This window comes from Rhincodon typus, chromosome 14 (assembly GCF_021869965.1).
Source record: "Rhincodon typus isolate 14 chromosome 14, sRhiTyp1.1, whole genome shotgun sequence".
In the NCBI taxonomy this organism is placed as follows: domain Eukaryota; kingdom Metazoa; phylum Chordata; class Chondrichthyes; order Orectolobiformes; family Rhincodontidae; genus Rhincodon; species Rhincodon typus.
In genome coordinates this window covers 51,547,886-51,573,112 of record NC_063345.1, presented here as the reverse complement: position 1 = coordinate 51,573,112, position 25,227 = coordinate 51,547,886, and the positions used below count along the sequence as shown (strand labels likewise).

General features: G+C 39.1%; 1 protein-coding gene across 2 annotated transcripts in view; it reads right to left on the bottom strand.

Moving 5' to 3' along the window:
- Positions 1–278: 278 nt before the first annotated feature.
- pcdh11 (protocadherin 11) overlaps positions 279–25,227 on the bottom strand; it is a 664,642-nt gene continuing 639,693 nt past the window's right edge. For both annotated transcript variants that reach the window (XM_048605336.1, XM_048605337.1), the window contains one exon: positions 279–1,098. In XM_048605336.1, coding sequence (XP_048461293.1) covers positions 707–1,098 — 392 coding nt within the window. In that variant the 3' untranslated portion in view covers positions 279–706. The remainder of the gene's footprint in view (positions 1,099–25,227) is intronic.

Sequence of the window (25,227 nt, the reverse complement as noted above, 5' to 3'; positions counted from 1 at the left end):
CTCTTTCATGTGAGGTTGTGCACTGTTTCAGGGAGGCTCATCATTGAGCAGGTAATAAGACTCAACAGTGTCAGCTTTCCTACTGCAAACGCTTGTTCCTTTTCCCTGAACAGAGGGGCAGTGACACAACTTATAAAAGTCATCTATAGCGCAGACCATGTGTGTTCTGCAGTTTTTTTTATATATAAATAGTGATTTACATAAATTATCACTCCACTGAGAAGTGGCCGGCCTCCTTGCACTGCAAAGTACCAAGGAATTTCAGATTTTTGGCACTGATCAGGAGCAAGAGGGGTAAAACTGGCTTAAAAGATCAGTGAAAGCAAAACCTATAGTATTCATTCAGTCTGTTTTCTTGCTGGCATTTTCAGATTAGTGTCTGACATCATTAACTCCAGAAAGAAAAAGATGATTCTGGCTTGCCACTGAACTTCAGGATGGTAGTCCACAAAATTCAATCCTAAAAATATACCCACTTTGTCATCCACAACACAAACATTTATTTCCAGTGATTGTATTTAACAGCACAGAGAAGCTGCCAATATACAGCTTTATACACAACTTATTTGAAAGGCCTGTCTTACTAAATGTATACAGATGTTAGCAGTCTTGTATATTTTGATGTATGGGCTCTACATGGACTAAAAGCTGTGACTATATACATCCTGGCTTCAAAACCACTCAAATGTTGCCTTGAGGTGCTTTTCTAAAGCTGGTGCTCACGGGCATAGGGAGAGCTGTCACCTGACACTGAGCCCTGCTGATTTGGCGTAAAGTTTGCCAGGGGAATGACCTTCACAGGATCCTCGTTGCTGCAGTGTCTTTCCGAGTTGCTGTACAACTGCTGTCTGCCACTGCCTTGGCTTTTGTCAATGTCATCCTTGTTGCTGGCTCTCCCCAGAGAGTGCCTCCCCTCTGACCTGCCATTTCTGCCCCAGCTCTGCTGAAATCCAATAGACGGCAGGGGAGGATTAGGCTGCTGGTACTGGGTCAGCGATGGGGGCATCCAGCAGTTGTCAGAGTGACCGAGGACAAGACACTCCTGTGTGCAAGTCTCCGAGGCTTCAGGCAGCACTTTCTGAAGAGACACCTCGACACCTGCAACATAAACACAAATAAATAATGAATCTGTTCAGCAGATCCATGAGGAATAGATGTATTTTACTAATTCGTACAAAAGAAGTGTCAGTGAAATCATCAAAAAAAAGAGAGGAAGGTACTATTGTGATAGTTGAACATTGTGTAAAGAGAGGAGACAATTAAATAGTGCTTCATGCCACCAAGAATTCTTTGTTATGTCAAGGTGGAAATAGGCTGCACTACATCACTGAGTATTTACACTTACAGATTTTCAGTAATACCAAGTGTCTGCTCATATCATTTACATGTGTCGTGGCTTGGTGTCAAGTTTAATCAATCTTGCATTTGTTATTTACATATCTACACACTGTGGTGCTGACAGTTTCCAGGACCAAGGTCATTTAAGATAGCAAACCAAACCCATCCACTCTAATTAGCAGAATTGCAGCTACTTGAATTAAACACAAGCTGGACATGGAAAAATATGCTTCAAGTGTGGTCCTTAAAATGAACACACTCAGACATGTGGGACTTAATATAGGACATAAACTTTGCAGCACAGAAACAGGCCCTTTGTCCCAGCAGGTCCATGTCAGTATTTCTACATCTCTCATTCTAATTAAAATAATCCTGTTGACATATCTTTCTATTATTTCTTTTCCCTCATGTACTAGTCCAACTGCCCTAAATGTATCTATGGCATCCACCTCAACCACTCCGTAAGGCTGTAAATTCCACATGCAAATGTTGGAAGTAAAGCTCTTTTACACTTTGAACAAATAAGTTGCATCTGAATTCTTTATCACAATTATCTTTGGCTATCTTATAGTTATGACCCCTACATAAAACAATACAATATGAGCATACACAATTTTATTTTCCTCTTTCACTGTCTTCTGGAGGTACCTCCCTAGACTCTCGTGAAGATCCAGGTTGCAAATGGTTCTCCTGTATTCTGACCAATAGGCCATTGCTCAACTAGGAGGCAGGGTAGTGAGCATTACCAAGATAGGTGGACACCATGGACACAACAAGTAAATCCAATTGCATCCAAAATCAACAGATGGACTACTTATTATGCCATTCATTGTTAAGATTTGAAATTCAGCAGGCTGACTTTTGCAATCATGCAACCTTCCAACTAAAATGCAAGAAAAGAAAATCAATAAATACTGAGGTTTAAGGGAATAATTCACAATGGCTACTCATCAACAATGAATTACTGTGCAATTATGGAATCAAATAATCATGGCTTCTATGCAGCAAAATAATTACTTATAACTCCTCATGAAATTATGTTCCATTAGCTTACGTTGCATTCATGTTTGTACCCAGAATATTTTAGCTATACGTTAGTCTGTATCCGACTGGAAGATTACAAATGTGAAGATCCAAATGCAGCGGTGGTCAGTAGTACCATGATGACATCACCGGTAGAGACAAGGGTTATTTAACCTGTACCAATGACAACATTGTTCCAGTATGAAAGACTCAGAGCGTGAGAGTTTTTGGGATATAGCTGTCTAGTTTATAAAGTTTTCTCCAGCACTATATGACCTTCAGTCCAATGTTCAGGTTGTCAGAATGAGCTTGGCTCCTCAGGCTGGTGTGATACGAATAGAATATGTCAGTAGCCAGATGACCTCTTGTGGCAATGCTCAGGGACAAAATTAAATTAGGTTTTTGAAAGTCTTTCTTAGTGCAACTGATTCTGTTTACACCACACTTTAAATCCTGATTCCCTTTGTCCAGATTTTCCATTTGTTTGTCAATCTACCTACTTTCTGCTTCTGTATCTTTGCATAAGATACTGAGACACTAATAAAAAAACTGCAAATCAAATTCCTCTGGCAGGCCTTGTGCAGAAGAGACTTAAAATACAGAATTGATGTAAAGATTTAATCATTGTATGAAAGAGCAGCAGAATATAAATGTCATGGAGGTGGGAAGAAATTTGATTTTAAAAAAAAATCACTGCTAGCACTTTTGACCAGTGAAACACCCTGGCATCAGGTGGAATGATGTTTTCACACCTCACCAAACGGGAACATTTTTAAATAATTTCAACAATTTGGAGACTGAGTGAACAGTATGTGATCTTATTTTTATACCCTGCCCAATTTTGCTCTCCAGTGAAATCATTTAGGAATATGGGACAGAGTGTGAAATTGGTGTTCCACCTGATCCAGTAAAATTCTGACCTGGAAAGTTTGGTTCAAATTGCTCACCCCAGTTTTTGAAGTATTCATAAAAAGGCTTAAAACTTGAGATTTGATGTTCTGACAGGTGCCAATAAATGGAGCAAACTGGGAACAGGTAACATTGTAACAGCTCTGTGAGGTCATAGAATTTGAAGGGAATTCCAAATGAGTAAATGCTCAGGAATGTGCAATGTGTCACAACTGATTTTTTTTTGGTTAATAATAATTTATACCTGCCATTGCTAAATATATGTTTTATATACATATTATCAAACTTCACTCTTACCTGAAAAGAAACTTTGTGAAAGAATGTTGCAAGTGAGAAAGCTTGCTAACAAGGAACCTTTGAAAGCACTTTAAGAAAGACAGAAAGTGAAATGAAGCATTTAATGGTAATAACAAAGTATACCCTAGTGGAATCCACTACCAGACAGCGGACTCCTGGTGGATAATGAAAATTTCTGGATAATTTGAGTGTGTCTGAATTTTCCTAACAGCATATATGGTATAGCAACGTATTAAAAACAAATTGAGCAGAGTGCTGACAACAAAGGAAGCATTGTGTAGATTCTACTCACCAAGGAAAGAGAATACAATAAAAATACCTAAAGTGACTGTGCAAGTCAATGCTGTCTCTCTCAAAAGTCTGATGAATAATCTGGGAGGTGGATAATTAGAATCTGAATAATAATCAGGGCACTGTATAGATAAAAATAGTGCCTCAGGGTGATATTAGTTAGTTGATAAATACCAAAAGGTTATTATAATAATATTTTTAAAAGAAAACAAGAATCACACTAATAGACCATCCTTCTAAAACTTTACATTCTGTTAAATACATAATGTTTTGAGTAACATTTATAACCAAAAGGAGGTTGAGCTGTTTAATATTTGGTGAATATTCTGACTCTTGTGCATTGATGTGTTCACTCAGCATTGTTTTATGGTGCCTTTCATCTGTAAATGTGATGAAAATTTGAAAAGAAATCGATGTGAATTGCATGCACTGAAGGGCTATGATCAGTAGGAATTCTGAAAAGCCCATGCATTATACATTGCCATTACAGCAGATCTCACTCTCAAAACAACAGCTCCACTGCCCTCATCATATGATACAGTGGCTTCATACGAGCATAAAAATGAAACATTACATTCTTTCTGTGGCAAAGATTTAATACCATTGCAAAATCTGTATTGATAATGCCTGTATCTTTGTCAACAAAACAGTCAGAGCAGTTTGAGGGAGAAATAAAATCGATACATATTAAAATGCATAAAATATAGGTAGCAGCAGGAAATTGAGCCTTCTCCAAGAGTTAAAACAGGCATTTTCTCCATGAAATTAAATGAATAGGATTTTTTTCTGTCTCTTTTTCTGGCCTTTGTCAAGTTTCTGGATATAATATTGATGCTGATAGCCTTCCCCAGGGAATAACATCTCATTCATCACTTCAAAAGCAAAATTAAGCTATTCCAATAGATTTTATTCAGATTTAATGCAGACATGACTCATGAGTTAAACTTAACTTGGCTTTGCACTCGGGTTGGACACCATTAGGAAATTAGGAATTAAGTGAAGGACTAATTCTAGGCATCAAAAATAATGTGCTGCTAATGGGTTAGGTCCCCAGTGTGAGCAGAAATGAAAAGGAACTCTGAAAAATGTCACAGAGGACATTTAAAATGTGTAACCTTTTGTTATTATAATTTTTTTTGATACAGTGAGTATTATAATGTGTGATGTTCTGTTGCATTATTCTGAAGGTACACGGATGTCAGTAATAGACCTGAGATCCTAGCCAGCTCTGTACCATACAATATAAGGAATTTTAATCTAAAACAAATGGACAGGTTTGAGTCCAATAAGTGAAATGGGGCTAAAGGCAGAAAAGCTCTTACCCTGATGGTTTGCATCCTAGGATCCTAAAAATAAGTAGCTACAGAGATTGTGGATGCCTTGATTGTAATTTTCCAAAAATCATTGGATTCTGGAGAAGTACCAGGGGATTGGAAAACTACAAACGTTACATATTTATTCAATAAGGGAGACAAAAAAAGTGGTAACTATATGCCAGTTAGCCTAACATCTATTGTTGGGAAAGTATTGAAATAAATTAGTAAAGAAGGAATTGCAGAACATTTGGAAAATCATAATCCAATCAAGTAAAGTCAGTATGGCTTCATGAAAGGGAAATCATTTCCGACTAAATTATTAGAGGTTTTTAAGGAAGCCTTAACCAGAGTGGATAGAGGAGAACTAGTAGATGTGTTGTATTTGGAATTTCGAAGGCAATTGACAAGGTACCTCACAAAACGTTGTCATAACAGCTCACGGTGTTGAAGGTAGTATATTGGCATGGATCAAGAATTGGCTCATGGGAAGGAAACAGTGAGTGCGGATAAGGGTCTTTTTTCCCCGTTTGGTGATCTATACCAGTGAGGTTCCACAGTGATCAGTGCTGGGAGCACAATCCATGTGTATATTAATGACTTGGAGGAAGGAAGTGAATGAGCTTTAGATGAATTTGCAGATGACACAAAAATAGGTGGAAAGACAAGTTGTGAGAGGAATACAAACAGTATACAGAGAGATATTGATAAATAAGTGGGCAAAATTTAGCAAATGGAGTATAATGTAGGAAAATGCAGAGGGAGAACAATTTTGGAAGAGAGAGCAAAAGAACAGAGTATTAATTAAATAGAAAGAAACTGCAGAAAGCTGATAGGCAAAGGGACTTGGGGGTTACTTGTGCATGAAACATAGAAAGCTAACACACAGGTGCAGCAGGTAATCAGGAAGGTTAAAGGAATGTTGGCCCTTATTTCAAAGGGGTTTGGAGTATAAGAGTAGGGAAGTCTTACTGCAACTGTACAAGGTACTGGTGAGACCACATCAGTAGGATGATTCCTGGTCTGAAGGGATTGTCCAACAGGCAAAGATTAAACAGACTGAGACTCTACACACAGGAGTTTGGAAGAATGAGGGGTTATCTCATTGAAACATATGGGATTTTTAAATGGCTTGACAGCATAAATGCTGGGAGCATGTTTCCCCTTATGGGAGAGTCTAGGACCAGAGGGCACAGTCTCAGAATAAAGGGGCATCAATTTAAGACTGAGATAACTGGGAATTCTCTCCTTCTCTCCTGCTCCTCTGATGTTGTCTGACCTGTTGTGTTCCTCCAGCTCCACACCATATCGACTCTGACTCCAGCATCTGCAGTTCTTACTATCTCCTTGGACCCAGGCATCTGGGTCAGAGGTAGGCACACTACCACTACACCACAAGAGCCCACAACGATCTGAATTCAAAGCTGCTCTTGGGAATGGCGTACATGACAATTATCATCCATTGCCATCTGGTTCGCTAATGCTCAGTAGGGATGGACATCTATCATCCTTATCCAGTTTGGTCTTCATGTAACTTCAGATCTACAGCAATGTGCTTGACACTTAACTGTCCTCTGAAATGATCTGGCAAGCTACTCACTCCAAGAGTAATAAGGGATGGGCAGCAAATGCTGGCCTAACCAATGATGCTCATATCCTGTGGAAGAATTTTTAAAAATGCGCACTGTGAATTCATGATGTATGGTTTGATTTCATTGATGTGGACAGTAAACTGCAGTGTGTCTTCAACAGACATTGTGAGCTTTGCTATAGTGGCAATAATGATGAATAGCCACCTCGAATGTGAAATTCTTCTGCCTGATAATTTCAATGTTTTTGTGAGAATTACTAACAAAAATTATTTCATCCCCTTAATATCAAGGTTAAAATTCTGATAGTTTGGAAAGAACGATAGCACACAGGAGGACAAGCAGAAATCATATCTATTGAAGTTCTGTACATGGAATATATATGCGTGCAAGTGAAGCTCGTAACAGAAGCAAGATCTTATAGGTGAAGAAACAGTGTAATAAATTAACATATATTAACATGGTGCTATGTAAACAACACACTGAGATTGAAACCATCAAACTAAGTACACACTGCGGGGGCAGGGGATAAAGGGCGACCTTAATGTACAAGCATAAATTATGGTGGTTGAATTTCACGAGACTGGAGGTCAGGATACGCACACACAGTCTGTGTATTGAACCTCTGATAGCAGTGCTCAAAACTACAGCGACATTATATCGTATGAATGAAAGCTAGCTTTTCTCAAAAAGTAACTGCTCCAAAGCAAGTTATTAATTTTGAGAGCTGAGACAGTAAATTGGAACACTTTGGCAAATAGTCTTCCAGCGAAGTCAGACAGAAAGGGTTACCCCACACCGTCAGGGACTTGATCTTGTTGTAAGGCAAGTGTATTTGCAATAAAACTGCTATTGAAATAATGATGCCTTGTTTTTTTCTGTCAACAAAACCTTGTAATGTGTTCTGCATTTGGATAATTATGGTTAACTTTGCATAGCAAAATTATCTCCCAAAAATACTCCTCTTTTGCAAAATATGAAGACTTTTGTGACCAGAAGGTTAATTACTAAATTTTCCAAGCAAGTAGGTATTTTTGTATTGAAAAGTCTAATGCTTATAAGAATTCAGGACTACATAACTGAAGCAATGTAAACATATCCTCTCAATAAATCAGGTTTGAGAATTTTTCCATCCAATTTTACCAAATCTTAAGCAATTGCAGAGATAGATAAAAAGCAGATCTGTGAGAATTTAAATACATTTCCTGAATGCAACAGCAATCTTGCAATTAGCCAACTAATCCAGACTGGTAGAGACAGGCAGTCTGCAAAATACAAATTGTAAGCTAAACAGTAGCTTGTGAATGGTGCTGCGTGAAAAGTTGTTTTTGTCTTGATAATTCTCCTCTTTAGTCATTCAGCACTGAATTACATTGTACTATGAAACAAGTTCAATGAAATCACACTGATCACATTCTACAGCACATCAAATAGAAACAGGAGTAGATTCTTCCCCTTGAGCACGTTTTGTCATTCACAAAGGTGATAATTTCCTTTCTGTGATTTGGATCATACACCATGCTCGGAATGGCTTTAGTTCATCATAGAATAGGCAAGTATCTAGAAGAAAGATAAGTTTCAAAGGCAAAGGAGCAGAACATTCCCCTTTCCTCCGAATGCTAATTGAAATTTCACTACAAATTTTACAATAACATTCAAGAACATAAGAACTTAAGAACTAGGAGTAGGAGTCAGTAATTCAGATGCTGGAGGCTGCTCTGCCATTTAATTCAATCATGGCTGATCTCATCTCGGCCTCATCTCCACTTTCCTGCCTGTTCCCCATGACCCTTTAACCCATTACTGATTAAAAATCTGTCTACTTCCTCAAATTGACTCAGCTCCCCAGCCTTCAACCACACTCTGGGGTAATGAGTTCCACAGATTCATGACCCTTTGACAGCAATAATTTGTCCTCCTCTCTTTTATAAATTTGCCACACATTAGCCTAAAACGATGACTCTGTATTTGAACTTTGCACAATATTCCATGGGGTTGAGGAAACATATTTTATTGTCACTATTACCCAGCTAGGCTCACACATTGCTTTGTCATATGTTGTCTCCATTTTCTCAGTCACAGCCTCCAAAACTCGACTTGTCCTGCCTAGATCCAGACAGGCCTAATATCACTGACTACGTCATGTGACTTTAATCGCAGTCTCTCCTCCCAACCCCATAATCCACCCAGAGAATTCTGGCTTCCCAGTTCATTTTTTTTTATGGATTCCTTTTCTTTCTCTCTTTTGCCACTCACCTCGCATTCATTTCTTGTATGGAAATGAATCTGCCAAATCAGAAAATTTCCTGACTGGAGCTTTCTACCTTAATGGTGAAAATCTGGTCTAAGATTTGTGCAGAAAGTAACTTTGTGAACATCAGTATACCTAAATAATTGTAGATGTAAAGGTTAGTGAGAAATACAGGACTCAAAGTAAGACAAGGGGAAAAAGTCAGAAAAAAAGAGTCAGACATAAAGAAATGATGATCAAAAATGTGAGCAAATTATGGGCAGAATGAAGTGAGATATTTTCAATATTATTATTACTCCCTGAAGATTATGGTAAATTAATATTTTTACTGTCTTACATGAATAAATATTATAGCAGCTTCTGGCTAATGTTGTGTCTGCTTTTGCACTTAGGGCAAACACAGTGAACAATTCAATTCTTTTTACTTGACATATTATGCTGATAATATCCATGAGCTTTGATCTATAAAAAGACAATGACTAGAAAATACAAAACCCGAGTCTAAGTTGAACAAAATTTGCCTTTTAACATCGACTCAGAACCTGTTATCATCAGTACTGATCAGAGTGGAGAAGCCTGGCCAATGTGTTAAGAGTTAAGCATTATTTACATTCCACCAAAGTATAGAATAAGTTCAAAAGAAAATTAACCCATTATGATCAATTCTTTAACATTTACAACTGGAAATTGCTGTTTTCTGGAGTAGATAATCTCAGCAACACAGATATTACATGGCGAGTAGCAAACGGATCAGTGTTGGGCTCACCATTATTTACAATATCAATGACTTGGATGACAATAGTGAATGTACTGTCACCATGTTGGCAGAAAGTACAAAAATAGGTGAGGAGGCAAGTAGTGAGGATGATACAATGAGTGTACAGAGGGATAAAAACAGGTTAAGGACTAGATTTAAAAAAAACTTGGCAGATAGATTATAATATGGAAAATTGTAAAGAGATTGCGGGACAGTGCAGCACAGAGGGATGTGAAGATCCTTATGCATGAATCATGAAAAACTAGCATTCAAGTTCAGCAGGTAATAAGGAAGACAAATGCACTGTTGGCTTTTATTTCAAAGGGAATAAGGTATAAACACAACACAAGGTATTAGCCCAACTAAACTAGAACACAGAGCCGCTCTGGGCCCCTTATCCAAGGATATGTACACTGGCATTGGAGGCAGTTCTGAGAAGGTTCACCATAGGTGATCCCAGAAATAGAGGGATTTTCTTAACAGGAGAAGTTCAGTAGGTTGAGCTATGAATCATATGGGGCTCCACAGGGAAGATACCATGAAGTTATTTCCCCTTATGGAAGAATCTAGGACCAAAGGGTGGAGGATTTCCATTCACCTAAAAAGTGGAGGATTTTTTTTTCCTTCCAGAAGGTAGTCAATATGTGGAATTATTTACTAAAAATCCAGTAAAAACACACCACCTAGGAAAACTGGGTTGTCAAGTATATTCAAGGCTGAGATAGACAGATTTGAAATCATTAAAGGAAGCAAGGATTATGGGGAAAAGGCAAGAAAGTGAAGTTGAGGATTATCAGTTCAGCCAATGTCTCGTTGTGTGGCAAAGCAGACTCAATTAGTTGAATGGCCTACTTTGTTTCTAAGTCTTTGGGAAAAAGAATAAATTAAACTGAACATTAAGACAGCTATAAGTTTATTTCTATGTTGTTTACTTCAACCTGATTTACTACTCAAAAGTGAATTCTTATAGCTGTAGTCTACCATAAGTCTAAATATTGCACTTTGAATTGAAGTAATTATTGCAATGAAGCAGTGACTGCAATTGTTATTTTGCTATTTTCCTCAGCAGCATCCACTTTCCTGCCTGTTCAGCAGATTTACAAAACATTTTCAAAAAAAGCCCCCGTTCTGAAAGGAATGAACCAAATGCATAATCAGATAATTTGGTGGTTTGAAATCTAAAGATAGCTGTCTATTACAATGCTGAGAAGTTCCCCATATAATATCTGTAACCTCTTTTTTGAGGTATTTTGATAAACATCATTTTGAAACTTGCTTTATCTCGTAATTAGTATCCATCTTTATCCATCTTTCATTGTTATTCTTTTCATGGACCTGTGCAATAAACACTTTTTGAACAATTCATCTTAAAACTGCACCAATATTGCAAAATGATGTTCAATTTCCCAAATCTTGTCACAATGCTGTCCTCCTACCTCATAACAGAAATGTAAAGTACTATCATCTTGCTTATGATGTCAATAACATTATTTTGGCCATATCCTGCATTCCCCATCAAAAGTCACATTTTTATGGTGGAATCTTTGAGTTATGAATCTTCATGAGGGGTTGATGATTCCCTGATGTGTTTTGTAATATCGTTACTTACATGATACCTAATTTCCATGGCTTGCCCAGTACTATATGGTTATTTGAAAGATAATCAAATGGCAGGTAATGAGCAGTTCCAGTGATCAAGACATAAACAGCTCCTTCTCCAAGTTCTATTGACTGGGAAGATCCCAGTTATTTTGTGTGTTAAGCAAAATGTCACAAGGGACTCCAGAAATGTCACAGCACACCTGGGTCATGAAAAGAAATTAGGCCAGCGTTCCCACTTGCTATACAGCAATCCCTACTGGCAATACATTGATGTTTAGATGCCAGATGAGGACAGGATTGGTCTCACTGTGATGCCCTTCACAGCTGGCGATACTAACTGTGAAAACTCATATGAATAATAGCCACACGATGAGGTACCAGGAGATAATAGTCCTGCATGGCCATAACCCTCAATACCTTCAGGAGAAAGGAGAAGGAAGAAAAACCTGAAATTTAAAAATACGAGAATGTCTTATCAAGATAAAGAAGTGGCATATTAAAATGACTGTACTCATTTTCCTATTCATTTTCAAAATTACTTTAATGGGGATTTATATTTGTGTCAATTTCCCCTACAACGAGATTTTATTTTATAAAGTGCATTCTCAAATTCACTTTAATGCAATTCAAATGTTATGAAGGGTGGCTGAGGTACTTCCGAATCCCATTGAGTTGGGCTATATGTGGGAAACAGTGGAGAGCTGAATGTCTGCTCTCCCAAGTAAAGTTCAAAACAAAGTTCCTGCTGTTGCAACAGAAGCCCGTCTTCACATTGTAATATTTATTTTAAAGAACATTTTTCTTTATATATTCGTGCATACTACACACATCTTTTACATTAATGAAAAAAATTAACACACTACTAATAAGTAAGGTTCAAAGTATTAACCAATTAAACTAGTATCTGATCAGCACTTTCCTATTCCTGAAGAAAGGTTACTGGACTCTGCTTTCTCTCCACAGATGCTGCAAGACCTGCTGAAGTTTTCCAACAATTTCTGTTTTTGTTTAGACATTTTCCTATCATCTGACTGAAGTGATGAATTTACAGTGCTGTTGATTTAATTTTTAACATAGCAAACAGGTGCTTCCAAACTGTTGTACAGTGCAAAAAACAAATCAAGAAATTAAAGTAAATCCATACCTGCAACAAGAAGTTGCAAGTTCTTTTTCTTTAAAAAATAGCAGATGGTCAGCAATATTCTAGCAGAGTGAACTTGTTCTGTGTTCCTCTTTTTGCGTGGTGTGTTGTTTAAAACTTTTTCTCACATTACAATAACAGGCTAAGCCCATACAACTTATTTCTTGCATTTTATTGTGCTGGAAAGGTGGCAATTTTACATTGAACACCAAAGACCTCACCTCAAGTCCCTGAGAAAATATTTCCATGGCCACCACTAAAGCAGCAAAAGGAAGTGAGTAGCATTACTATGCCATTCCAAAAATGGTCCTAATAGAACATCATCAAGTGAACGGCCAAGAGTACTGCTTCTCAAACCAATTCAATCAACTGAAATAAACCCCTTAAAATTAGTATATTGGCTTAAGTTCTTTTTTGTAACATGTTTCATGCAGTGGATGCATGGGTAGTATGATGTGTTAAAACCTCTTCCATCTCTGACAGCATGAATTTGAAATTGGTCCAAAGAATTCCTACCCTTTCCAACAGCTGTTAAAGATTGGAAGCTCATTCTGGTCTGACAGCTGTCCTCAGCACAGCGCCCTCCAATATCGAACTAATTGGGCTCAAAAATCTTGGGAGAGTGGATCAACATAGCAAGGGAAAATTAAAAAGCATTTAAAAACTCAAGTCATGATAGGCTTATGGCATTAATTATACACTAAAAACAGACATTTTATGTCTATAAATTTGCCATTCAGCTGGTTATTTTGTTAATATATTTTATTAGTCGAACATATAGAGTAAAATGACAAAGAGAATACCATGCATTCAGATAGTATTGTATGGAAACATGCAGGATTACATGATGCCACGATTGACGCATTAAACTCATTAGAAGTTGATTTTTTTCTCTCTGTGTTCACTGGAGTTAAAACCTTTATGTTCATTTGTACAAGATCAAGAGATGTGAAGTGTTTGAAGACTCTGTTATTAATGCTTTAATGATTTATCTAATTAACACTTTTACAGGGTTGTAGAAAGAGCAGTTCCTTTTTTCAAACATGGTAGTGTGATGACTGTTTTTTTTGTTTCCAACCAGTTCCACACATACCATTGAATCTATATAGCTCATTGGTTTTCATTAATGTACATGGTGAATGGGCATAGAAGAGCCATGAGTCAAGTATGAGTTGACACTGGAGGGAATGAGGAGCCATTGTGTGTGAGTGGGGAACATGAGTTGCCAATTTATTATTTACTCATTGGACAAGGGCATTGTTAGCTGGCCAGCATTTATTGCCATTCCCCATTGCCTTCGAGAAGGTGGTGGTGAGCTTCCTTCTTGAACTGCTGCAGTCTATGTGCTGTAGATGGATGCACAATGCTGTCAGGGAGGGATTTCCAGGATGTTGACCCAGTGACAATGAAGGAATGGTGCAAGTCAGGATGGTGAGTGGCTTGGAGGTGAACTTGCAGATGGTGATGTTCCCATGTATCAGCTGCCTTTGTCCTTCTAGATGGAAGTGGTCATGGGTTTCTCAGTGCTGTCTAAGCATCTTTGGTAAATTTCTGCAGTGCATCTTGTAGATGGTACACTGCTGCTACTGAGCGTTGACGGTGGAGACTGTAGATGCTTGTGGGTGTGATGCCAATCAAGTGGGCTGCTTTGTCATGGATGGTGCTGAGCTTCTTGAGTGTTGTTAGAGTTGCACCCATCCAGGCAAGTAGGGAGTAATCCATCACACTCCTGACTTGTGCCTTGTAGATAGTGGACAGCCTGTGGGCAGTCAGGAGGTCAGTTACTTGCTGCAGTATTCCTAGCTACTGGCCTGCTTTTGTAGCCACTGTGTTTATGTGGTGAGTTCAGTTGAGTTTCTGATCAATGATAATCCCAAGAATGCTGGTATTGGGGGGTTCAGTGATGGTGACACCATTGAATTTCAAGGGGCAGTGGCTAGATTGTCTATTACTGGAAATGGACATTGCCTGGTATTAGAGGGCATGGATGTTAGTTGTCATTTGTCATCCCAAACCTGGATATTGTCCAGCTCTTGTTGCAGTTAAACATGGACTGCTTCAGCATCCGAGGAGTCACAAATGGTGCTAAACATTGTGCAATCATCAGCAAACATCTCCACTCCTGACCTTATGAATGGAGGGAAGGTCATTGGTGAAGCAGCTGAAAATGTTTAGGCCTAGGACAGTATCCTGAGGCAGTAATGAAATCAAGAGCCGAGTGGCCCTCTTGGAACCAAAACTGGGCATCACTGAGCAGATTGCTGAGCGGGTACTGCTTGGTAGCACTGTTGATCACACCTTCCATGCATGGCAGGTTACATAGAATGGGGACTATAAAGTGCTAAGGGAGAGGGGACAAGGGTCAGCATGGGGAATAAGTGGATGGCTGAAGGGGTACAAGTGCTGAAGGGTTAGAGGACCTAATATGTTCTAAAACAACTTTCAGGATGTTCTAAAGAACCAAGGCTACCTTCTAACCAGCAAAACATGGCTCTCAGCTGTATCTGCAACTAGCTATACTCTGCTTCCTGGGTTGATGAACCCCATGGTTAAGAAAGAGGTTAATGATGCTTATGACGTCCTGGGTTTTATCAGTAGGGACAAGTGTGGAAGTTATGATGAACTTGCATAAAAATCTACTTTGGCTACTGTTAAAATATTGTGTCAATTCTGCACTGCACACTTTAGGAAAGATGTAAAAGCTTGAGGGGGGTGGTGAAGAAAAGATTATTGAGAATGGTGAATGGATGAGTACTTCAGCTTGGAGAAGCTGTGGCTGTTCTCCTGGGAGAGGAAATTTGTTACAGATTTTCAAAATTAACGGGACTCTGGACAGAGTAGATCAGGAGGATCAGTTCCTATTCATGGAAGGGTTGAGAAGGAAAGGATAATGTTTTGCAGTGACCGGTTAAAGAAGCAATGGTATCATGAGGGAAAATGCTATTTTTTCACTCTGTGCATAGATATGAATGTCATGCTTGAGTGTGTGGAGTCAGATTTAACTAAGACTTCAAATCAAAATTGCATAATTAGGGGGGGTCAGTTCGCTCAGTTGGCTGGATGGCTGGTTTATGAAGCAGAGTAACACCTAAAGTGTGTTCAATTCCCACTTCAGCTGAGGTTACTTTGGTGGACTCTCCTTCTGAACCTTTCCCCTTGCTTGAGGTATGGTGACCCTCAGATTAAATCATCACCAATGGTCTCTCTCTAAAGAGAGAGCAGTTCTATGGTCCAGGTACACTGTGGAACTTTACCTTTCAATTAACTGAAGTGCAGGGCTACAGTTAAAAAGCATGGAAGTGAGACCAGGTCAGTTGATCTTCCAGACAGCTGGAACAAAAATATAAATTGCTGGAGAGAAAGTGGAGTCAACGTTTCAGTCCAGTAACCCTCCTTCAGAATGGTGTTATTTTGTTCCAGAAATTTCAGCATGGATGCAATGGGCTGATTGACTTCATTCTATGCTATATCCCGTTCTCTGATTTGAAGAACCGCTTTTCAGAACTCTAGCATTGCCTCAGTATCAGAGTGCCAGTCTCAATTGTGTGTTCAACTCCGAGTATTGTGTGAACATGCAGTCTAAGAGGTGATGCTATAATTAATCAAAAATGACACTTGCCCCACATCTGTCATCAAAGTTAGCCCTGAGTTCTAATGCTGATCATGTCTGTAAAATATACAGAATGACACAAACTTCAATTTACTAAGATCTCTAAAACAAATTGCCCATTTCCAGATAATTGATACTTTCCGCATAACTTGTACAAAACACAAATGTTCTTAGAAATTCTGAAGTATTTCTGAACTTCTGTAGATAAAAGCAAAATACTGCAAATGTTGGAAATCTGAAATAAGAACACCAAGTGCTGGAAATACTCACCAGGTTCCGCTGCATCTTTGGAAAGGGAAAGAGAGTTAATGTTTCAAGTCAAATATAACATGAATAGTAGTAAAGAGTACATGGTCTGACAGCACCAGTGTGAGAGGATGCAGAATGAGTGTTTGGGGAATTTGATTTAAACTGGAGGCGAAAGAAGTTGACCTTGCTGTTAAGCAAGTTTAGTGAAGTGGTGGGGAGATGTTCCTTTAAGAACAGCTATTGTTACAAACTCTATCTGAGTCAGGACATTTCTTTTCTTTTTTTAGAACAACCAGCACAAGAAAAATAAATTTATTGTAAAAGGTACAAAGCTAAGATTAAGACATGGCAGGGAGCTCCACCAATTGGAATGTCCATCTGCGGCATGTGGGGAGTTGTGGTCACTTCATATGGCCTAGGTAGAAGTGTCACCTGATGTACAAGTTTGAGTCATAGGTATAGGAGCTTTATTGGAGGCTGTAGTCACTGTGGCAGAGACCTACATGGATAGCATGTGCAGTGAAGTGGTCACACAGCAGGGTAGGGATTTGTAGGCAGATAGGGAACGGGTAATTGCCAGGCAAAGACAGCCATGCAAATAGTCCAGGAGTACCTCTGTTTCCAGTTCTGGATACTGATTAAGGTAATGCTTCCTCAGAGGGGTGTAGCAAGTGCCAAGCACAGAGCACCACATATGGACCAGCTGTTTAAGAGGAAAGGAAAATGAGTGGGAGAGCAGGAGCGGTGGAGAATTCATTAGTTAGAGGAACAGACAAGCATTTCTGTGGCTAGAAACAAGACTCCAGCATAGCATGTTGCTTCCCAAAGTAGACAGTACAAGATGTGTGGTGAGGATTCTAAAAGAACTTGCAGAGGGATACAGCCATTTTAACAGAATGGGAAAAATCTTGATAGCTGGAATGTAGTGTGCGGGATAAAGTGAGGTTATGTACTTTGATAGGAAGAATAGAGAAGCTGGGAAAAGAGGAGCTACAGAAACTGTAGTGCAGAGATTTGGGAATATTCATGCATAAATCATGAATGCTTGCAAGTAATAGGGAAGGGAAAGCAAATGGAATGTTTATCTTTACTTCTAGGAGAATACAGTATCAAAATAGGAAGTTATGCTAAAACTACACACGACACTAGTTAGACCACACCTGGAACACTGAACAGTTTTGCATAACTTATCTCACAAAAGATATACTGACATTGGAGGCAGTCCAGAGTTGGATCATTAGTTGGATTTCAAATGTGGAAGGATTGTCTTATGAGGAGAGATTGAATAGGTTGGGTCCGTAATCATTGGAGTTTAGAAGAATGAGCGGCAACCTTATTGAAACATAAAAGCTTCTTAGGGAATTTGACAGGGCAGATGTGGGAAGGTTATTTCCCCTTGTGGGAGCACCTAGGACCAGGGAACACAATTTCTGAATATGGGATCATCCATTTAACTTGGAGATGAGGAATAATTTCTTCTCTGACAGGGTAGTCAATCTGTGTAATTATTTACGGTAAAGGGCTGCAGAGGCTAGGTTGTTCACTTTATTCAAGGCTAGTGTAAACGGATTTTTAATCAGTGAGGGAACCAGGGGTTTTGGGAGGCAGGAAAGTATAGTTGAGGATTATCAGATTAGTCACGATCTCATGATCTACGTCTGCCTTTATGATTTCTGATTTTTCTGGATGTCACTGAGTAACTGCAGGCAATCCTTTGGAAGGGATACTTAACAACCAGAGGGCATGGTCCACATTGGTACCAATGCCATAGGAAGGAGGAGGATATGGTCCTGTAGTCAGAATTTAGGGAGCTTGGTAAGAATTTATCAAAGAGGGCCTCAAAAGTAGTAATCTCCAGATTACTCCTACTACATGTACAAGTAAGTACAGAAAAAGCTGTGAAAGAAAATTGACAAGTTGATGTAGTTTGCAGATAGGTGACACATGAAGTTCAGTGCAGAAAGATTTAAAATGATATACAGTTTGATAGAAAGAAATATAGAGATGTGGCATAAAATAAAGGTATGCATTAAAGAATGTGCAGGGGTCCTGGATCTATTTGTTTGTGTGTCACTAAAGTTGGCAGGATAGATTGGGTGAGCAGGTAATAAAGTATACAGAATCCTGAGCTTCATTAATAGGGGTACAGAGTACAGGACCAGGTCATGTCGAACTTGTAAAAGACACTGGTTGGATCTCAGCTGGAGTATTGAATACAGTTCTGAGTGTTTCATTTTAGTAAGGAATATAAATGCATAGGAGAGCGTGCAGAAGAGGTTTAGAAGAAAGATTCCAGTGATGAGTAATTTTACTTATGAGAATAGATTTGACAAGATTTGACTGTTTTCCTTGAAGGGAAGGAGACTCAGAGGAGATTTGATGGAAATTTTTAAAATCATGAGTGGATCAGACAAATTAGCTAGGGAGAACTGTATTTGCCCGTAAAAAGATTGAGAATGATAGAGCACAGACTGTTAATTTTCAAAAGAAATAAATGTGTAATGAGAAAAATCTTCACATAGCGCGAATTAAGGAGCTGGAATGCAATGCCTGGAAATATGGTGGAGGCAGATTCAATTATGGCATTCAACAGAATGTTAGATTTATTTAAATAGCCTCTTTCTTTTATGCCTCGTTTTACACTGTAAAAATTTTGTGATTCTGTGAAGTTTCACATTTTATTCAAAACATTGACACGAGCTCTACCTCTACAGATGAATAATCTTACATAGCTTTTGACTGCAAAATGTTGTGATCATTTTTGTTGAAAGTTAATTCATCTTTCCTTATCTAAGAATGTGGTATTGTCTGAAATGATCGATTCTCTTATCGTGAGTAGCCATAGTAGCTACAGACTTCTTATATCATCCTCCTGCCTAGCCCAACTTCTGGGATACAAAATATAGATGAAAAGGATTTCATTTTCTGCTGGAAAGTTGATTCCAGTTTGTTCTTTCAAATGAGGTAGACCTAACTGGCAGATAAATTTTAATTATTGAACTCCTACTGAATAGCTGCTGTCTAAGATATTGCGTCTTAAACTCAGTGAAAAACATCTTCCATTTCTGCCAAAGACAGTAAATTATTTTCCAGCTTAAAAGGAATAAGTTTTTATATTAAATCTTCAGAAATGTGGGCGTTGAGAGGAAATTTGGGTTTTGGAAAATTTTGTGATCATTGTGTTTTGGAAGTGATGGTGAACAACCAGAGGGCATGGTCCACATTGGTACCAATGCCATAGAAAGGAAGGGGATCTGGTGTTGTAGCCAGAATTTTGGGAGATTAGTATAGAATTTACCAAGAAGGATCTCAACAGTAGTTACCTCCAGATTATTCCTATTACAAGTGCACGTAAGTAAAGAGAAAGCTACAAAAGAAGATTGACAAGTTGGTGTCGTGTACAGATGGGTGACAGATGAAGTTCATTGCAGAAAAGTTTAAAATGATACCATCTGGTCCAAAGAAAATGCAAATGCAGCATAAAACAAAAGGGTGCCCTAAAGGATGTGCAGGGGTTTAGACACCTGGGTCTATTCATATGTGCGTCACAAAGGTGAATTGTGTTTGCCAACTTATGCAATCGTAATAGATCAATTGCTTGAAGACAATAATTAAAAATGGGAATTGTATAATGATGGATAAAAAATGACCATATATATTTTGGTGGAACCTGACCTGGTGATATGGTGGTGAGATGAAGTAAAATGCTTGCTTGTCTGAAAGAATCTAAGGTCAATCCAGGCTTTTCTTCCCATCAGGGCCCTGCTCCGCCAATATTCAAGGTATCTAGATCAACTAATGCTTGACAACCGCCATTCCAGTCCTCCTGTGCCATAAAATCATCCTTCACATGACTTGCAGTTCCAGATCAGGCACCATTTCTTCCAGATTGCTGCACTGCCTCTCAATGCTGTCAGTCTCCACAACCCATATTCGCCAAAGCTTGAATACTGTTCCAGTTATCCCAGAAAGTAAGTGCCTGTCCTAATACTATAGGACAGCTGTGACACTTTGCAATATTAGCTGATCAAAAGAGCAACTTCACTAGTTCTAGGCTTTGGGTGTCTGTAGCCAAGTACTGCTAGACTCTAAAACTTTTTTTCTACAGGTTTTTTTTTCTGTCTACAGTCCTCCTAGGTCCTGTTATTTCCCACTCTTAATCTTATAAACTACTAAAGCAATTGCAGACTTTATGCAACACACAAAGACTGTACTCTTTCCCTTCAGGAAGGTGGTGTGTGATGTTCATACATATCCTCTTCTTGCCTGACCTTCAAATATTTATTTTGTTAAAGTCAGTAATCAGTTCGGTGCAAGGTTTTGCAGTGCTGATTTCCAAAGCCACGTTTCTCCCAAAACCGATATCAATGCCCACCAACACAGAATACAGTACAAATCAGATTCCTGAAACAGAATCAACAACAACCTGTGTATTTAGGTACTTTACAGAGGTGTTATAAAACATACATGGCTCTGTGTCGCATAAGAGAATGTTAAGGCAGACAAATGGGGTGTTGTCAGGCCCTGGGGACAAAGCAAAGAGACGGGGTTGCCAAGCCTCAGGGGGAAAGAGAAAGGTGTGTCGGGTCCCAGCCAGACAGGTGGGTATTGTGTCCCTGGTGAAGCAGTCTTGTTGGATCTCAGGAAGAGAGGGGCGATGTCCGGTCCTAGGCAAAGGAATGTTGTTAGTGCCCAGGGGTTTCTAGTTAAGGCCCACAGCTGTTCGGGTCAGGGAGGTGTCGCTGGGGATTTGTGGGGTGAACTAGAAGGTCAGTTGAATAGTTTCTTCAGTTGAATACATTAGATACTTAATAGTCTAAATTTTCCTTCAAGTCTATTGCTATAGGGATTCTGCAGAGTCCCAGTGTGCAACTCCCATGAGTGACTATCAGGCCAGATGAAAGTCTGGACTAAAATCATTGATGCTGACCATATCTACACTGTTGACTGTTAGAAAAAAATCCATCTGATTCAGTAATACAATTTAGAGAAGGAAATTGGCCATCCTTACCTTGTCAGCTTTACAAATGAAATCAAGTACGCATTTTTTTTTCTCACTTTTGTTTTCTGGACTGTCACCTGATGTTCATGGTTTCCTTACAAATACAAACTACAGTATGATAAGGGCAAAGTTGAGTTTTCTCCAAATGTTTGACATTTGCACTAACTGTAGCTTATTTGTACATTAATTTCCAACTGTCACTGTGGATTTATGTTATAACAGGACTGTCTCATTATAAGGACCTTGCTTCAGATGATCTTTTAATCCCTTAGCCCTTTGTTTCCTTATTAATGCTGGCTTACCTTTGTACTCCTGCCCCAAGCTGGTAAAGTTCCTGCTCACCTCATCCATCATCCATGAGCCAGGAATATTAAACACTCACACTGTCAGCAACTTCATGCCAGGCATGCTAATATATGGTATCCGTAGGGTCACTATTGGCTGAATTTAAGAAATCTTTCAAATGTCAACTCTTCTGTCACCTTCAGCTGGTGTATCTCTGACTCTTTGCCTTCCTTGACTTCTCTGCTTCCATTCTGGGTATTCTGGGCTGTCAATTAATATTAATTATGAATACAGCTACATCACTTATGCTTCTTTAGGCTCTGCTTTCTGTCAGGACACAATACCGTTCTGCCACGTTCTCTGTCTCCCATTCTCTACCACATCTGTTCCAATGATGGTACATTCCATAATAGTTCTTCCAACATATCTTCCTGTATCCTTAACTGAGGATCTTTCCCCTCCATTGTGGTGGACAGGGCCCTCAACCACATACAACCCAATTCCTGCGCACTGGCTCTCACCCCTTCCTCTCAGAACCATGAAAGGCTTCCCCTAATTCCATCCCATCAGTATCCATGTTCAAAGGATCATTCTTTTTCATGTTTGCTAGCTCCAGTATGATGCCACTGCCAAACACATCTTCCCCTCCCTTACTGTCAGCATTTTGTAGGGAAAATTCCATCCGAGGTAGCCTATCATCTCCAAAACCTCATCTCTCTTCCATGCCACTTGCCTATTCAATCACACGAGGTGTAGCACTTGCCCTTTTAGCTCCTGCCTCCTCTTTGTACAAAACCCCAAACACTCCTTACAGGTGGAACAATAATTTGCTTGTACTCTACTTCTTTCACTCTAGTCTTCCATTCTCAGTACTCACAACGTGGTCTCCTCTACACTAGGGAGGCCGAAAGCAGATTGTATGAACACTACTGCTTGGTTCACAATTGTGACCCCGAACCTCTAGTTCATTGAATCATGGAATCCCTAGAGTGCGGAAAGAGGCTATTCGGCCCATCAAATCCGCACCGGCCCTCTGAAGAGCATCCCATCCAGACCCAGATCCTCCAACCAATCCCTGTAACCCCACGTTTACAATGGCTAACCCACCTAGCCTGCACATCCCTGGACACTGCAGACAATTTACCATAGCGAAGCTAACCTGCATATCTTTGGCCTGTGGGAGGAAACCAGAGAACCCAGAGGAAACCCCTGCAGACATGAGGAAAACATTCAAACTCCACACAGTCACCCAAGGCTGGGATCGAACCTGGTGCTGTGAGGCAGCAGAGCTAACCTCTGAGCCATCGTGTTGCTTGAAATTTTAATACATCATCTCTGGCTCACGTTTCTGTCCTAGGCCTGCTGCAGCATTCCAGTGAACCCCAGGCAAGCCAGAGGAACAGTGCATGTTCTGTTTAGGCACTTCACAGTTTCTGGACTCAACATTGAATCGCAGCTTCAGGCCATGAGTTTTATCCTTGATTTTGTCAACCCAACCCATCATGCCACTGTGTCTGCTTTTGTTCGTTTCGTTTTCAGCAGAGCTGACTCATGTTCTGTTGTTAACATACATTCCATAAGGTTTTGTCTGCAGATCAGATTTTCTTGTGCACACTAAATATAGCAGCCGTTAAGTTAAAAGATTGACAAATATGCCTGGAATTTCAGCAGGGGCTCTCTCAATATTACCCGAAAGTCAATGAAAGATTGGCAGACAGTTGGAAGTAAAAGGCTGCCTACCCGTCGATTAATTAAATGCCTATTAGGTCAATGCAGAACTGAAACTGCCTTCAATGACCTTGACCAGATTTCTATTATTAACACAAACATAAAAATGCAACAGGGGATGTTCCCAGCAGGAAATATGTTGTAATTCATACATAAGAATATACATGAATAAATCCAGATGGAGACTAATTGTGCCCGATTTTAAGTCTGCGTAAGCAGATAGAGCCTGAATGAGTTAATACCTCACATTTTGCTTCAAGAACCACAAATGAAAATTTTAACTGAATATTTCCTCACTTCTAAGTTTTAAAAACCTTCCTATCATATCACTGGTACTTTTGAAAGGCTCTGTGCTGCAATTGACTTTGACCCAAAGAGGGGAGAAAAATATAATTGGTCAGGCAGGCAGCACATATAATGATATTCTTTCCAGATAAAGAGAACAGAACTAATGCTCTCTTAACAAATGAGCAGGAAAAACGGCAAATGCATTTTATTTTCATAGTTGTTGCGAAGTTCTAAGTAAAGGTCATGTAGCATGTCAGTCAAAGCAGCGACAGGTTTCATTTAAAAATATCATCCCCAAGCTTCACAATAACCAGACTCCCAAGTAAAAAAAAAATCAATTTCAAAGCAATTCAGGGTCCCCTCTTCAGTAATTATGCTCAATGTAAATGGCCAATTCTGTCTATAATTATTGCTCACAAGATATCTCATTCACAGCCAAAAAAATGTTCAAATATAGTTTCTCACTGTTTACTACATATGCATTCCAAGATGTTGGTGATTTGGAAATGTTAATGGATCAACTAGTCTGTAATCCACTGATGTAAGCGTGCCTAAAACTGCTAGATATAGTTCATGAATGCTATCTGTATTTTGTTAAAATCCATTTACCCGTTTTTAGACATGAATGACTCATGCAAATTTAACGACATATTGAAAATTCTGAAGAAGTCCTAAAATATACAGGAAATCATTTAGAACAAAAAAAAATCCCGCTCTGAGCCAAATGACAGATACTCAAAGAACATTGTTTGAAAGATATTTTTACCAACATCAATGGAATAATTACTTGAGTAAATAATTAGACAAACATGCAGGAGAACATTACCATCAATTACAAGGTAATTGCATGCAGCTATTCACATAGGTATAATCAGATTTTTAATCAGAAAAATGTCTTTTTTTTTAAATAGTGATACGAGGGTGAGCGGAAAACATTAAAAAGTGGAACACTTTCCAAAGATGTCACAAAGCCTGGTAGATACCTGGTCTATTCCAAATCATACTCTGATTTCCTAGATTTCAGCCCTAAGACTTAGACCCTTAATTCAAGACTAAATATTGCCTGCAGCAGTCTTTGATTTTATTCCAAATATTTATAGAGGCCAAAGGTTGGATTTTCACTCCTTAGCTGGGCAGCACAAGTTGGGAAATGAAAGTATCCATTTGAAACTGCCTATCTGACCTGATCTTTGAATGGTGGAATTGAGGGATGATTGTGCCATGAGTCAGACTTACACCATACATAGATCGGAAACAGTCTCAGAGCTTGTCAAATTCTTAGACAGGCTATTTGGCTTCAATGACCTGGAATTCCTTCTCGGCTATTTGCCTGGATTTTAGGTCATCTAGCCCTCACCCTCACCAACCTCCATTCCCTGGTGACTGCCCATGTCCCATCCATCCATTCATGTTAAATCTTGCGAGCCCTCTGCCTCACCTCCCCAGCCAACTCTTTTGGCCCCATATGACGTCAAAGCTAATTTAATACTAACATATGCCATCCCAGGCCTACACCCACAGCTCTTTGTCCTGACAAGTTCCATGTTAGCTCAC